We start from the raw sequence: 16,552 nt of genomic DNA, 5'->3' as shown, positions 1-16,552 counted from the left end.
TCGCTTTCTTCCCTATGGGCAAAAAAACTGGAACAGTCGGTTTTCACAAATTCACCATGAATAGGAAGAGGTAGTAGTCATTAGGTGCGAAGTCCGTACTAAAGGGACGAACACCAAGCAAGTCGCCGGTGCTGCTGGCGAGTCACTATCGATGTGTATGACCTGGAGCTGCCCTTAAGGAATCTAATTCCTTTCCGATAAGTTGATTGTCGACTGTCCAAGCGTTGACAGTAAAGGTCTAAATTAAAGAACTCATTATAGATGATTCTTGAACAATTACACCCAATATACTACTGTGATCAAATTGAAAGGTGAATTCTGTGCATTTCATCTTCTTCAAAGTAATCCCCTGCCGCTGCAATACACTTATGCCATCGAATTTTCCAGTTATCATAGCACTTGGAAAAATCCTCCGTGGTGATGACCATCAGCGCCTTCTTCGATTCAGCTTTTATATTCTCAATTGGGTCAAATCGGTGTCCTCGGAGTGGTCATGTGTATTTGCTGAATAGCCAGAAGTTACACGAAGGTAAATCAGGCGAAGACGGTGATTGCGGCACGATTTTAGTTGAAAATGTGACGAAATGATCACGAATAACCAATGCAGTATGAGATGATGCATTATCGTACCTCTTTTTTCAAAAAAATCGGAAATAGTAAAAATCGAAGAATTCACTTTTAGAGCCTCACAAAACGACGCTTATCTCAAATACTAATGAATACTTTGACGTGAAATTTAGCATATCATATAGTACAAAAAGCAATAACTTCTTTAGTGATAATACTGGATTGGCCATGTTTTCGCCTGTTTACCGCGATTACAAGCATTTTCGCTTCATATTATCGTATTTAAGTAACATTAGTGCTGAGTCAAGATAACAAAAACTATCTGAGGAAAACTTTTGGTATGAACTCTGATGTTGCCATATGGCCTAACCCAATCGCTTCGTACTATATCTTTAGTATAGAAATGAATATGATTTAATTTTCCATTTTTTCGCTTTGTGTTAATATCATCAATAAGTGTCTGCCATGATGATTACTCCAAATTTTCCGTTGCTCTAGTTCATAGGAAAACATGTCATGTGAAGTCTAATTCATGTGAAATTGACAGCATACCTTTCACATCGTAAAAGGTACTTTAATTACCAAATATATATGTTCCTTACGGACGAAATTCATAGAATCTCTCGAATTCTGTCAAATATCTCGGAAAAAAACTAAGCGTGGAAAGAACACATTGAGAACATGGCCAATAAAGTCCGCTGAATCTGAAACTTCTGAAGGAGGGCCACTGCCCCATTCGATTTACTACCTCACATGGTCTATTGGCTCAACCATTCCTACCGCCCTTTAATTGCGTATCGAAATGAAAACTTCCTTAACAAAGGCTCTGTAGGTTATACTCGACATCAGGCCAACACACATACAATTGAGGTATTAGAATTTACTTACGGCCAGGCAGTTCGTCATTTTAGGCCACTGCAAACAGACTAGGCGAAGCGCGCACTTGGCATCATACTCGATTTTGTTAATGATCTCGGGCTAAGCTAGCAAAGCGACCCACGAAGAATAGATTATTTTCATTCCTCAAAAAATAAAATTGGACCAATCTTTGTGTGATCGTCATTTCCCACAGCGAAATCTACATATTCACTGACGTATCAAAGGCCGAATCAAAATCAGGAGCGGGCTTCTCCTGTAGTAATCAATACCAATCAGTATTTTCACACTAAATGAGTGCAATTTAGTTTTTCAGGCTGTAACTGTGTGCATAACAGAAAATACCAAGTCGGCTTCTACTGTAACCAGCAAGTTCTTAAGCATTCAAGACAATAGCCAATCAGCAATTTGGGCTACCCGTACCCAGTACTAAGTCTCATTTGGTTAGGTTATGCAAGCAGGCAATAACTATACTTTAGTAGGTAACTCGCGTAATATCATCAGGATACCCGGTCATATGGGAATAGAAGGAAATGAACGGGCAGTCGAGCTGGCTCGCTCTGGCAGATGGGGTGGAAGGTAAACAGGTTTTTTACCAAATCCATTCAGTTGCTTGATAAGGCACAGGGCTAATGATGATCTACCGTCTGCGGTCCGGTGCTCATGCAAAGAAACACTCAATGAAAAAAATAAACGAAGAGGAAAACTCATCAAAACTATATTTCAGGTGTGACAAAGCTCCTTAAGACCATAAAGTAAAGAACAATGCTTCCGTCTACAACAGGAGCAATTTGACTCTTACACGAAGAAGCTGCATGATAAGGTTGTGTTAGTTTGGATAGGTAGGCAAATGAGCCATTCATAAGCAAGAATTTTTCCTTAGCGATACCAGATTGCTTCCTTAGATGGGTGCCGTTATGTAGCTCATGAGAAGTAGTCATCTTTTATGATGTCTGCGCTTGATGCGTACTTCAACTGACTCTGAGACTACCCACTAACGTTACATATTTTAGTATCTCATGCTATACAAGTGCACAAGGGAAGCTTTACTGACTTTTTGGTGCCTTGCTCTTGAATTTTTTTACAATCTTCAATCTGTCACCAGGCGTGTGCCACCACCAGACTATGAACAGTGAGTTTTCCAATCATATCCTTAAAGTTTCTCTATCGAGTGCCAGTAGGCGGTTTTTACATTTCCGATCTAACGTTTTACTGATGGCTTTTGCAGTTTTGCACCTAGGTAGATCATTGTATCGCATTTGATCTTACTTGATAAACTCTACTCCAGATCACACAGATAAAAGTACATTAAAATAATGTCAAGAGAACTATCGGTATCGGCCACTCCAGTTGTTAGTTTATAGGTTTAATGCGCTCTTCTTTCTAGAAGATTGAGGTTTCCATGTCAAAAGCATTCATTCAATTCACTTCTTTATCAAATTTTCCAATTATTGACATGCTGCTATGTCTAGAATGAGCTTCACCCTTAGCATACACAGTGGTTCACTTTGCAAGTTTTTCCAATTGCTTCATTTCAATTTTTACCCAAAATTGTTTGACTAATTTTTTTCCACGAAAGAAAGGCTCTTCTTCACTTCAACTGATTGGCCCCTCCACAACTGTTCAAGCAGAAATATGATTTCATTTTTTTGTCATATTATTGATCGAAAAGAACAGAGGGTTTTGAAAATTATACATTGTAAAAATTGTTTATTACTTATACAAATCCTAAACGTTAGAGTTTTTCTGTTTCGTTAGCTAAACTTAGAAAGTAAATGAGGCGCTTTTTTCTAATTTATTATGCATGTACTATTCATAATGAGACATAAACGGCGTATGAGTAACCTTATGAAGCTAATATATTATGGTAGACTGACACCTACTCAATCAGTCATATATGAATGTATTATTTTCATGTATGTACATATTTTTAGTAAAATATATTAGTTAAAACCGTATGGTTAACGGCGTATTAATTCAAAATTTCAATATTATTGTATTTTTATTTACTTATATACAAATATATTAGTAGTCGAAAAAGTCTTTTCGTATTTTGTCACTAGATGTCGTTACAGACGTACATATATCTCCTGTGATATCAATCACATTGTGCCATACCATACTGTGTTGGAAAGTTTTAAGCTTCAATTAACCAAAAAAAGTACAAAAAAAAAGATTTTATAAAAAATACGAAAAGACTTTTTCGACTACCCAATATATGTTTAGTGTAATGAATTTTAATGAATTATTGTAAAAATTATGTTATACAAAAAATTATTTGGAAAAGTCGCCTTGCTCAGCCAACTAAAATGATGGTCCAGCGTTGTTTGCAGACCATGAGTCACATAATCTGCGCCTATTTAAAGATAAATTTCGCGTGTAAAATAAACTGTCCGCATTTATGCCTAAGTAATCGCCAATGAGTTGAGCAAAAATATTCAGAATTCTTGCACAAAATTACCATACCGATTCGCCTATGTTTTTTTCTTGCTGAAAATCATTCAGTTTTTCAAAATACTTGTATTCAACAGAAAACAGCGAAAACACCGGATTTTCAAAATTCAAATACTAACGAAGGAAGGCTAAATAAAACTCATGACGGAATGAATCGTTTCGTATTTTCGGACATGCAACCAGCCAAAATGTTGCCTACATATTTCTATATTAATGTCTCGCTTATATATTATAACTACGTGCGTGTGTGTGTGTGTGTATTTGATTCCCACGCTGGCGCGTTGTGGGCGCACACACAGCTTTCTACGCCAAAATTCAGACATTTTCGGCACAAATGCACCGGCTAAATGGCAGCAGTAAATAACTGCAGTCCAAAAGAGCTGCGTACGTGTGTGTGGGTGTGTAGGTGTGCTTCTGCACGCTTTGCAGAAATAATTGTGCGTTAAAGCTCATGCAAATATATACTTATGTGTGTGTGTGAATATTTTGCTCTAGTTTGCGGGCTCCAATTCACCGCTGGTTGTGCACTTGTGGGTGTGTAGGTGTGCATGTGTGCGGGCGCTATTGCTTGCATTTCTAATTATGATTATTTTGGGAGTAGGACAAATCAGCTTAATATTTATTGCTTTTGTTTCGACATGCCAATGTTTGTTTGCTTTGTAGTTCGGCATTCTTCTGCCAAATTCTTAAAATATTGGAAATTTTGACTGAATTTTTTGAAATATGCGCGTCACTGAGCAGCTAAACGCATGTAGTCCACGTGCTGATTGCTTTAAGCAATCTAAATGGTACTCCCTGCCTCTGTGTTTTCTTACAATCAAAGGCAGGAGCAGGTTTATATATGTATGTATGAACAAGTATACACCAAGTATATGTGTGTGTGTGTGTTTCCATCAGCAATTAATTTTCTTCAGCATTGAAATCTTCGCAGTTGCGTAAAAGCATATCCTATAAGTGGCTTTATTGGAAAAGCACCGACCAGCAACACACAACCATACATACACACGTACACTAAGGCACCACTTAATTTATGCTGGTATATGCGCATTCGCGGCCAGGTTCTGCGCATATTTATACTTAGTCTTTACATTCTAATTGCAAGCCATTTATCTGTCAGTTTATATTGTGTAAAATCAGTGTTTATAATTAAGAAATTGCGAAGTGCTAACAATTTTTGTTAAATTATAAGCGAGTTGGCAATGAGGAAATCTCTAATGCTGCGCGTATTGCAACCCAAATTTTAGCATTTTCCCTCGAAATATTTAACAAAAGTGTAATTTACGTGTTGAGCAGGGAAAAAAGTTGAAATAAATAAACAAGAAGTACGCAATATAAAATGAACAGTGCAAAGTACACACTTATACATATATATCTACTTTATATAAGTGTGTGTGTATGCTTAGTGGCTACGACTCTCACTTACCTGCCGCCTAATTTGTTTATATTTGCCTCTGAGTACTTTGATGGCGGCAACAATTGTACTTATAGACAATCTTGAGATCTATCCCAAACAATTCAGTACCATTACACATACGCTTTCATATGAATATATGTATATATGTGTTTGCATTAGGGTGTACACTATTTACCAAGCCATTTCTTTTTTGCTGACGCTACTTGAAGTTTTACTTTTTGCCTTAAAAAACAGGAAAAAACGTAAACTCCGGTTGACCCGAAAATATCAGTTTATATGGTAGCTATATTTTATAGTGGCCCGATCTGAACAAGTTCTTCGGAGATTGCATTACTATCTTAGATAATAATGCTTGCAAAATTTTGTCAAGATATCTCGGCAAATGAAAAAATTTTCTATACAAGAACTTGATGCCGATCGTTCAGTTTGTATGGCAGCTATATGCTATAGTGCTCCGATATCGGTGATTCCGATAAATGAGCAACTTCTTGAGCAGAAAAAGACGTATGCAACATTTCAGATCATTGTCTCAAACACTGAAGGACTATTTCGCGTATATACAGACACAGGAGCAGAATCAACTCAGCTGATTACGCCAAACATTTACATATATTTTTTATAGAGGCCTTGTACGTTTCTTTTTATGTGTTACAAACATCTTTATTTACCCTCTCTAGGCGATAAAAAAATGTGCTTGTGAAATAACGAACACCCTAATGTGTATATTTATGTGTGTATTGTGATATATTTGCTTTGCCACTGACATCTCCTCCCATCTCATTGCTTTTGCGTTCTTCAGCGCGTGCTATTTTGAAAGCAATTTTTCAATACGAAGTATTTATATACACTCATACACATACATACCTATATACAGGCATTTAAATATATATTCAAATCGCAAATAGCTACCGAAACGCTAAATAAACCGTTTATTTTTCCATTTTTTCTTATAAACAGAAGCGTTATATATACGTTTTTAAAAATAAAATGCTCATAAAAAACAATATTCGTGCCGAATTCAGATAAATAAATCGCACAAAGTACCCACTACGAACAAATTCATGCAGAACCAAACCACGAATATCGAAAAGCAATGAGCATCACTTTGATTTTTGAGCGGCTTTTGCGTTTTTTTTTTTGGTTTCGGCTTTTTTTTGTCGAACACATACACCCATGTCTCATAAACCGTAAGCCCGGGAATCTGTAAGATAATAATTTTCTTTTAATAAATAAATAAATAAAAAAATGCTCTACATGAATGTGTCCAAAAAGTCTTGTTGATGTATGTAAGAATAAAAAATTAGAATTTTTAAATTTTACTATCGAAGGCTAAGCATAACTTCTCAACCATGATCAGTAGATCAAAAGCGTCTTTGCACATGATAGACTCACCATTTGTCGAATATATGGCGAGGGAATCAGCAAAATTCACAATCTTTATGTATAAAAAGTACGTGTCACGTTGTTTGTCCGCAATGGACTCCTAAACTACTGAGCCGATTTTAGTAAAATTCAGCACACTGTGTCCGGTTCGAACCAACTTAGAAGAAAGAATAGTAAAAACAATTCAGAAATAAAAAATACAGTGAAAGCTGTATTAAATGGATGCTCTATCTTCACTGATGAATCCCATAACCCAATATGCTATAGTGACACCTTTTTATGGCTAATATACCAACTTGTTCGAGCGAGTCTACTTTACATTATCTGTGAGGATTTGTTTAATCTTCTAAATAATATTGGAAAAGCAAATGTGTATCGCCCCCAAGAGATCTACAGTGATGTATTTTAGAATATTTAAGAGGAAGATTTATAGACATTCGTATGTCAGCGAGAGCTAGTTTGTATATCATTCATCATTTCGTTATAATAAATTCTAACAGCCAACCAAAACTAGGGGTAAGAAATTTAAAAAATAGTTTGAGGAGTAAGCGAGAAAATTTGTAATATAGATCTTACGCCTTGCTGAAGTATTTAGTACTTTCTAGTTTTAGTATGGACAGGATTTTTGGTTAGCAGGCCATGCTGTTGATGGACCTGCTAGGTGTTTGAAAAGAGTTCTAGCACTAGTAAAAGGTCTACTTTTGCAATTAGGAATACACTAAAACATATATAGATAAATTTTAATATAAGTTTATTGAATAGTACTTTTAGCTTCTTGCAACTCTTTTAGTTTATTAATAAATATTACAGGTTAATTGAAAAGTTCCCGATTTACCCTGGTAAAACACATTTTTTGGCAAAATTCGTTTTTTTATTCAGCATAGTTCCCTTGAGCGGTGATACACTGATTATAGCGACCCTTCAACATTTCGATAACATTTTTATAGTACGCTGTGTCCTTTGTTTCAAAATAGGCCTCAGTTTCGGCGATGACCTCTTAAATCGACGACAATTTCTTCCTAGCGCTCATTCTTTTGAGGTCTGGAGAATACGGTGGATGTGAAAGCATATCGAAGCCCAATTTATGGACTTTTGAAATGATTCACTGATTTGTGACACGGTGTATTGGCTTGGTGAAACAGCACTTTCGTTTCGATTTCGTCTTTTAAACAATCCAGTAACGCTATGTAATAGTCGCTGCTGATAGTACTTTTTTCAACGTAGTCAATCAAAAATTATTCCAAAATACAGACCAGCCAGCCGACTGTTGCGTTTCTTCACGCTTTAAAGCGGATTCATCGTGTGCAATCCGCTCGGATGACTGTCGATTGGACTTCGGAGTGAAATAATGACGCTATGTTTCAACCATTGTATTATATCGACACAAAACTCGAGTTTATTACGTATGAATATCTCCAAACACTGCTCCGAATCATCAACTAGTCGTTGCTTTTAGTGAAAAGTGAGCTCACGCGGCACCCAAAGCTTTCTCTTGCCCAAATATTCGTAAATGATATGATGTAGACGTTCAATTGATATCTTTAGAGTGTCTGCTCTCTCGAACAACTTCACTTTACGGTCATCCCTAAATATTTTGTGAACCTTTTTGATGCTTTCGTTAGTAATAACCTCTTTTGGGAGTCCACTGTGTTCACAGTCTTCGATGCTCATTTCACCATGCCTAAACTTAGCATACCAATCTTTTGATGGTTGATTTTCCTTATGCAGTTTCCGTAAACTCTTCATAAGGCCTAGTTTTTGCTTCAACTATATTTTATCTATTCAAAAAGCAATACTTTATCCATATCTTGTAATAAATTTAGGCTGAGCAAAACATTTTATCTGCTTTTAATAGAAATTAAATTAAAAATTAATATACTTTCCAGACGCGAACTAATTGAACAGAAATCACGTTACAACACACAAATTGGGGACGCGCAGAAGAATGTGCAAAATCTGCAGAACAAAGTCAGCGAGATGCAGGCGAAAATCGAGAAACTGGAGCAAGAGATGTCGGCGAAGGCGTGGAATGTAGAGCGTAAGTTAACCGAATTAATCAAAACTAATTACTCTCCCCGAACACGCATAATCAGTATTAATGTGTGGAATTAAATTTATAAACAGGATTGCAGGGCGAGCTGAGAGCGGCGCAAAAGGACGATGACTTCGTGCGAAAGCGACTGAAGCTGCTGGAAGATGAAAAGACAAGTCTGCGGCATAAGTACAGTGAGAACGAGGATGAATTTAGGAAGAAATATGGTAACACCAACTTGGCGTCAATGCAATTATAAAGTGTGACTTTTTTATTAAATTCCACTCTTCCATACAGAGGAACTCGAAACGCAGTATCAGGAACTGGAGGCTAAGTACAATGAGACGAAGAGTTTGGCCAGCAACTTGCAAACTCAACTGGCGACGGCACAGACCGAAGCGGAGGAATGGCGCAAGGAGGTGGAGAAAATACGCAGCGAATTGGAAGCGCAGATCCAAATATTGAAGAATGCGTTGGAGAACTCGGAAGCGGAACGAAAGATCTGTCAGGATAAATGGCAGAAGGAGTTCGAAATGTTGAGAACACAAAATCAAGGTCAATTGAGAAATAACGAAATTGCTTGCGGAGACTAATTTACTTACAAAATATCATTTCAGATCGAGAGGAGAACCTTATGGCCGATTGCGAATGGCAACTGCGCGAAATACGCTTGCAAGCGAAAGATAAAACCGATAAACTGCTGCACGAACGCCAGTTGGCATTGGAGCGAACGGAGGAGCTACATAACGAGTTGGAGGAACGCAAGCAGGAAGTCGAGGGCTTGAAAGTGTACCAGGCGGAGGTGAAGTCACTGCGTGGCGTTGTGGCCGAGCAAGAATCGGCGATCAAAACACTCATGCAACAGATAGACAACATAAAGTCCGAACTGGAAACGGCCAACACAAACTTGGAGGAACAGATGAAGGCTGTCAAAAAAATCAAAACTCATTGTGATAAGTAAGTAAAGTGGAAACTGAGTTGAAGTTGGTAATAATTGAATTTATCTTAATTTGCTTGCCAGCGCGCTCTATGATAAGGAACGAGAAGTAGTCCATCGCATCAGTGAAGTGCGCCATCAAGCTGCCGTCTTCTGGGAGGACAAACTTTAGTGAGTTTGTCGCAGATTGCGATTTTTCCAAATTCTAACTTATATTTATGTATTTTCTTGGGAATACAGTACAGAGATGACAAGACTGAAAACAGAACTCGAATCCGTTTATGTGGACGAGCGTCGCGAAGCTCTCGATAAGCTGCAAGCCGAGCATATTGAAGAGCTCCGTGCGCTGACAAACCGCTACACCGCCAATGAGGATGAGCTCAGAACTGAGGTATGCGTTTAGTATTTAGGGATACTTTGAGAAGTCAGATTTAATGCAATGGGAAAGGGTTGTGTAATCGTAAATGGCACATTTATAGAAATCTTTCTTGGGGAAAGTCAATGACTGTACTCATCTCTCAGATTGAGATCTTCTATTCCATTTGACTAATAGATTATTTGTCTGTCAAAAACCATAATACCAACTTAGCCCACTTCTTTCTTAAAAAATATTATTTAAGAAACAAAGACAGATTTTTAGAAGAGTTCTTGAACCTCTTTCTCACCTGAACTTTAGCTCACTGAAGTACAAGAGCGTTTTGAGCGGAAAAGCGAGGAATTCACTGAGATGCGAGATAAATCTGATAACAGCCTGCTGCAGATGCGCATGCATTTGGATCGCGCTGATCGTGAATACCAAAATGCAATGTGCCGGGAGGAGGAGCGACGGGAGGCATTAGAAGGTAAGCAGAGCTCTTAAAATCTTTAATTTTCACTGTACTGTATTTTTCTCATTAAAAAAAATGTAACACAAGAAAGAAATTTTGATCCAGATATTTTTTGATTAAGCAATAATTGGTTACAAGACTTTTTGGTCCCTTTTTCAAAAAGCCCAGACAACACGCTGAAAGAAACTGCTTTTATACCTTAAAAATGTGAAACTATTACCTCAAAGTTGTTCAATTTTACAAATAATTATTTATATTTCTAGCGAACCTACGCAAAGAGTTTGATGCCGAAAGAGAGGAAATGGAAGAGAAGTTCCGCGAACGTTTAAGTCAGGTGAAGGAGGAATTTGCGAAAGAGCTACAAGATGCTACACAGGAAATGCGACAAAAGCAACAAAAAGAATTGGGTAATTTATAGATGCAAGCATTTTCAGCTCAAACGGCTGTAGTAGCTGTAGTAGAAAAAAAAGTTGCAGATTAAGCTGTTGTAGGGAAAACTAAATTACACATTTCTAAAATTTATTTTCTAAATCTTTAGTATTTAATAATTATTTGTTGAATCGATGAAAATATCTATTTCTTTATTGTTTCGATATTACAGAGCAACAAAAAGCTAAACTGCAAGCTGAGAAGGAGGAAGCGCTGCAAGAGCTTTCCGATCGACATCGTAAAAAGCTCGCCGCTGTCGAAGAGCAAATCAAGTGAGTTAAATGATTGAAGTTTTTTAATGATGTAAGACTAAAATCACCTCTTTTACTAAACGAATGTTAATATACATATATCAAATTGGCTATAATAAAAGATTGTCAATGAAAAAAATAATATTTTTGCATGACAAGCAAATTGCGTCCTACCTTCATCTAATAAAAGAGCCCTGACTTAGAACATTTCAAGCACACTTCTTAAGCTTTAATAAAATTGGCGTTTTTGACAGTTTTTAAGGGTGATCAGCTTGAGGTTCCCTACTTTTTTAAACAAAAAACACAGAAACTTCAAATTTAATGAGGAATGTTTATTATCATTCAAAAGAACATTCTTTGGCATCAATATTGTGGAGATTATCTCTTTCAAATGTTGGTTGCGGCTACGAATCAAATGGTCCATCCGTTGAGTCAAATTTTCGATGACTCGCTCGAGCATTTCGACTGGTAACTGACGAATGACACGCGTGATGTTTTGCTCCAAAGCTTGATTCGAAGTGGGATTGTCCTCACAGACCTTAGACTTTACATATCCCCACAGGAAAAAGTCGAACGGTGTGATAACACACGATGGCCAATCGATCGGCTCAAAACGTGAAATTATCCGCTCACCGAAGTGTTCTCTCAATAAATTCATTAATTGATAAGATGTGTGAGAAGTGGCGCCGTTTTGTCGAAACCAAATGTCTCCGATATCACGAGCTTCTATTTCAGGCATCAAACAGTCGGTTATCTTGTTGCGATTTCGTTCGCTACTCATCACATAATTTTTGAAGAAATATGGACCGATGATTCGACCGGCCCACAAACCACACCAAACCGTTGTTTCTTCTGGAAGAAATGGCGGCTCTTGAATCTCATTAGGTTGTTATTCATCCAAAATGCGTCAATTTTGATAGTTTACATACCCATTGAGCCAGAAATGGGCCTCATTGCTGAACAAAATTTGGCTCCAAGACGTCGGATCTTCTTGAAACTTTTCAAGAGCCCATAGAGCGAAGCGACGTCACTTGGGAATGTCGAAAAAAGTACCTCTACATGGATAACCCGTTACATGCATCAATTGTTTTACTAATTTCAAAATTTCCAGCATTGCATGCATCACCCTTTATAAAACACACCCGCTTTAACTATAGTACTTTTAATAATGCAACAACATTTAACATTTGTACTTACTTTGTATGTACTTTTTCAACAGCATTTCTTATGCGATTCGTGGTGTTTTCGTAAATGATGAATCATTTGCATCATCAGCATCGTCAACATCATCGTTAGTACTCACTGCCTTGTATGTGCTTGCGCAGCGGTCGTACCCATACATTTTGCCATCACTGTTTGTGCTTTACTTGACCATGTCGCCATTCATAACATTAGCATGCTTGATATTGCACATAATCGCCATGCTATTTATAAGATACCGTTATTTGTTAAATGGAAATTGATTTTACTCACATAATTATATTTACATATGTTACATACACACAATAAAAATTTTTATTTCAAATGAGATTCGGTTAAATTTTGGGTATTCATGGGTAGAAATGTTGAGATTCGGTTGAGTTTTTAGGTATTTAGGCTGGAAATGTGGAGGTTCGGTTACATTTTGGGTATTTAGGGGTAGTAATGTGGAGATTCCGTTAAATTTTGGGTATTTATAAGTAGAAATGTATAGACTCGGTTAAATTTTCGGTATTTCTGGGTAGAAATGTTGAGATTCGGTTAAAGTTTTAGGTATTTATGGGTAGAAATGGGGTGATTCGGTTAAATTATGGGTATTTATGGGTAGTAATGTGGAGATTCGGGTAAAATGTTGGGTATTTATAGATATGAATCTGGCGATTCGGTTAAATTATGGGTGTTTATAGGCAAAAATGTGGTGGTTCGGTTACATTTTGGGTAATTATGGGTAAAAATGTGAAGATTCGGTTAAATTTAGGGTATTTTTAGGTAGAAATGTGGTGATTCGGTTAAATTTTCGGTATTTCTGGGTAGAAATGTTGAGATTCGGTTAAATTTTTGGGTATTTATGAGTAGAAATGGGGTGATTCCGTTAAATTATGGGTATTTATAGGCAAAAATGTGGTGGTTCGGTTTCATTTTGGGTATTTATGGGTAGGAATATAGTGATTCGGTTAAATTTTTGGGCATTTATGGATAGAAATGTGGAGATTGTCTCCTTAAACATCAGTTATAGGCTTAGAAATGCTGTCACTTTTCAAAGGTTTCATTATGAATCAGAGTAAATTTTGATTTATTATTTACTAGGGCAATACTTTCCCTCCTTCTAAGTAAACCTGCCTTATTTAATCCAAAATAAATTTATAAGGCGTCATATTGCTGAAAAATATGTTAAAATATAATACACATGCCCTCATAGAAGTGCACATGTATTGTAATAAAAAACGCAAAACAAAAAATTAAAAAAAAAAAAAACACTTTCTAATTTGAACTACTTAGCACATTTGGTTACCCCGCATATTGAACAAGTTCATACTCCCCCTTAACATACTCATTCATATTTACCTTCTAATTAACACTGTTCGAAAAATAGTAATTTGTTCCCAGCATTTAATTCTTCAAACTCTAACAAATATTTCCAAATTTTTCTGCTAAAAATACAACAAAACTTTAAACCTAAAAACAACCGACCAATCGCTACAGAGAAATTGAACTTCGACACAAACACGATTTGAAGGATCTGAAAGCAGCGTACGACACCGAGAAATCGGCCATGGACAAGCGTGATATCAGTAATACGAACGAAATAGAGCAGCTTCATCGGAAATGTCGATGCCTGACAAATCTGTAAGTAAAATAAATAATATTGAGTTCCTTACAAAGAACAAAACAAACCTTATAAAAAAACATCAAAAAGCTCAATTGGTTAAAATAAAGAGCTTAAAAGCTCCGTAATTAAATATCGAAAAATGTAAAACGTAGCGCAAAACTTTTGTTTTAAAAATCTATATACTCTTAATTAATATACTCTAGCACTGCAAAAGCTTTCGGTGGTCGCTACTGTGCATAATTCCTAAAAGCTCGACGATATAAATGTTGTAATTACAGAATTAACCTAATAAACTCAATTGGTAAAAATTATAGTAGCTATAAAGAATATGAGCTTTCACGCTTACAAAGCGCTTTCACCTAAAGCTAATATTAATACACTATGTTGTTTCTTTTTAGCTTTGAAGAGATGCGCATGCGCTATGAACGGCGCGATCCGCGACCCGAAGATCTGCGCGAAATCGAAGAGCTGCGAACGCGTTGCGAGTCGCAAGAACGTGATCTATTCGAACTCACCGATCGCTTGCGGGAAATGCAAATACAAATGACTAATATGCAAGAGGCTAATGGTGAAGCGGGCAAAAAGCCAGCGAAACCTGTGAAGAAGCCACCACCGAAAACGATACCAACAAATTGTGATGTCATCTACGAAGATGAAAACGAAGAACGTGAATCACCACCCCCGCAAACACCCACAAGTCGTACAGCAACACCACAGAATGAAGAAGAAGAAGATGCGGAAGACGATGATGATGATGATGACGATGAAGAAGCGGCCGAAGATGAGAACAAAGCAGTAAAGGAAGTTAAGACCCAGAAGGTCGCGAATAATCAGGCGAAAATCGTCAATGGCGATGCCAAAACTGCCAATCTGATAATTTCGAACAATGAGCTCAACAAGAAGAATATCAACACAATCAACGAAGACGATGAGAGTCACATGATAACAGCGATGTAATCGCCTTGAAAAGCTTACAAAGTTGCAATGCTTTTATGAGCTTATTGATACTCGGAGCTTTTAGCGATTTACAAAAAGTTTTAAGAACTTTTTCGAGTTAAAAGCGAATAAAGCGTTCAACGCCTCGAATGTTTGGTACGCGTTACCGTTACGCTGATTTCCTAAACTTCCTTTAAACTATATGCGCCCTCACACACAGACACATCCAAGTGTGCACACTTAAACACAAACACAATTTTAATATTCTTTGTTTATTTTGTTAAAGAATGAATTATGTTGGAATTTTTAGTTACTCTATTTATATAGAAATTGTTACATAGCTTATAACATCACCGTTACATCGGAGAATATGTGTACACTCACAAACACACAAATGAAAACATTTTAATATACTATTGACTAACGCTGTAAGGCGGCTTGATGAACATTTTTTTAATAGAATTTAATTTTTGGCCCTTTTCGAAAGCTCCTTTTTCTGAAAAATATTATAAAACCTTAAAGCTTCGAAATTGTAATATTCAAACGATTTAGTTTTTAGAAAGCGAAAAAAATTATATAACCAAAAAATTAAACTAAATTTAAGTGTAAAAAAATTGTAAAATTTTAAATAAAAGTGAAATTAATAATTAATAAATATAATTTGCAACTGTAAAAACTTAGTTTTTATTTTCTTGTTTAGATTAGGTAAGGTTAAATACTAAAGCAATTTAACCTAGTTTTTCCAATATAAAAACATGACAAATTGACATAAAAGCAAGCAATCAGTCCCAACTACCGTGGGATAAGCCTCCTCAACATCGCATATAAGGTTCTATCGAGCGTATTGTGTGAAAGATTGAAGCCCACCGCCCACTGTTGACAGTCATAACTTCGAAGTCGTAAATAATTTCGTCTGACTTGGAACCAGCATTAACACCAACAACAACGTCAGCCTCGAAGTAGACTGAGTAGGCAATTGAGAAGTGAAGTCCACTCTCGACGAACAAAGACCGAATTCTACAAGCCACTCATCATACCCGGCCTGCAATATGATTTGTAGTCCTTTGCACACTGGTAACGACGTACATATATCGCAATCGATGGAACAATGTGCAAGATATATAAGTACGAGTATTAAGGCATTGACATAGTTCAGCGAGTTAAGATGCAGCGGCTACGCTGGCTTGGTCATGTCGTCCGATATCCAGCAATGTGAGTATTCGACGCAGTATCCGCCGGGGGAAGCAGAGGAACAGGAAGACCTCCACTCCGTTGGAAGGACCAAGTGGAGAAGGACCTAGCTACACTTGAAATCTCCAACCGCATAAGCTGTGTCTTCGCCAATAAAGAAGACATAGATTGACATAAATGGGTATAATAATAAAAGTTTGCTACTGTACCTATCAGGATCAAATTTTTTTTCCTTTTTGTTTTTTAATTCGGTTACTACGGCTGCTACTTTAAAGACCGCAACATCGGCTTGAAAAACACTCCAATTGTCAGGCAGCCTGAAACGGAAGTTGATATAGAGTACCGAACAATATTCCTCTTCACCAAACTTCCATTCAAGCTTTGACCCATCCGTAAAAAAGCTCATTGTCCCTATTCTCCAACGACTGTTACCCAAGTACAATTCC

General features: G+C 36.9%; 1 protein-coding gene across 2 annotated transcripts in view; it reads left to right on the top strand.

The window, feature by feature from the left end:
* Positions 1–15,340, top strand: part of LOC120767693 — a 32,926-nt gene extending 17,586 nt beyond the window's left edge. For both annotated transcript variants that reach the window (XM_040093897.1, XM_040093888.1), the window contains exons 4-14: positions 8,581–8,732; positions 8,819–8,953; positions 9,024–9,281; positions 9,344–9,683; positions 9,748–9,834; positions 9,904–10,054; positions 10,340–10,505; positions 10,754–10,897; positions 11,092–11,191; positions 13,853–13,996; positions 14,378–15,340. In XM_040093897.1, coding sequence (XP_039949831.1) covers positions 8,581–8,732; positions 8,819–8,953; positions 9,024–9,281; positions 9,344–9,683; positions 9,748–9,834; positions 9,904–10,054; positions 10,340–10,505; positions 10,754–10,897; positions 11,092–11,191; positions 13,853–13,996; positions 14,378–14,936 — 2,236 coding nt within the window. In that variant the 3' untranslated portion in view covers positions 14,937–15,340. The remainder of the gene's footprint in view (positions 1–8,580; positions 8,733–8,818; positions 8,954–9,023; positions 9,282–9,343; positions 9,684–9,747; positions 9,835–9,903; positions 10,055–10,339; positions 10,506–10,753; positions 10,898–11,091; positions 11,192–13,852; positions 13,997–14,377) is intronic.
* The last annotated feature ends 1,212 nt before the right edge of the window (positions 15,341–16,552 follow it).

The sequence above is a fragment of the Bactrocera tryoni genome, chromosome 1 (genome assembly GCF_016617805.1).
Source record: "Bactrocera tryoni isolate S06 chromosome 1, CSIRO_BtryS06_freeze2, whole genome shotgun sequence".
Taxonomy (NCBI): domain Eukaryota; kingdom Metazoa; phylum Arthropoda; class Insecta; order Diptera; family Tephritidae; genus Bactrocera; species Bactrocera tryoni.
The sequence above is the reverse complement of the archived record's forward strand: the minus strand, read 5'-3'. Positions and strand labels throughout refer to the sequence as shown.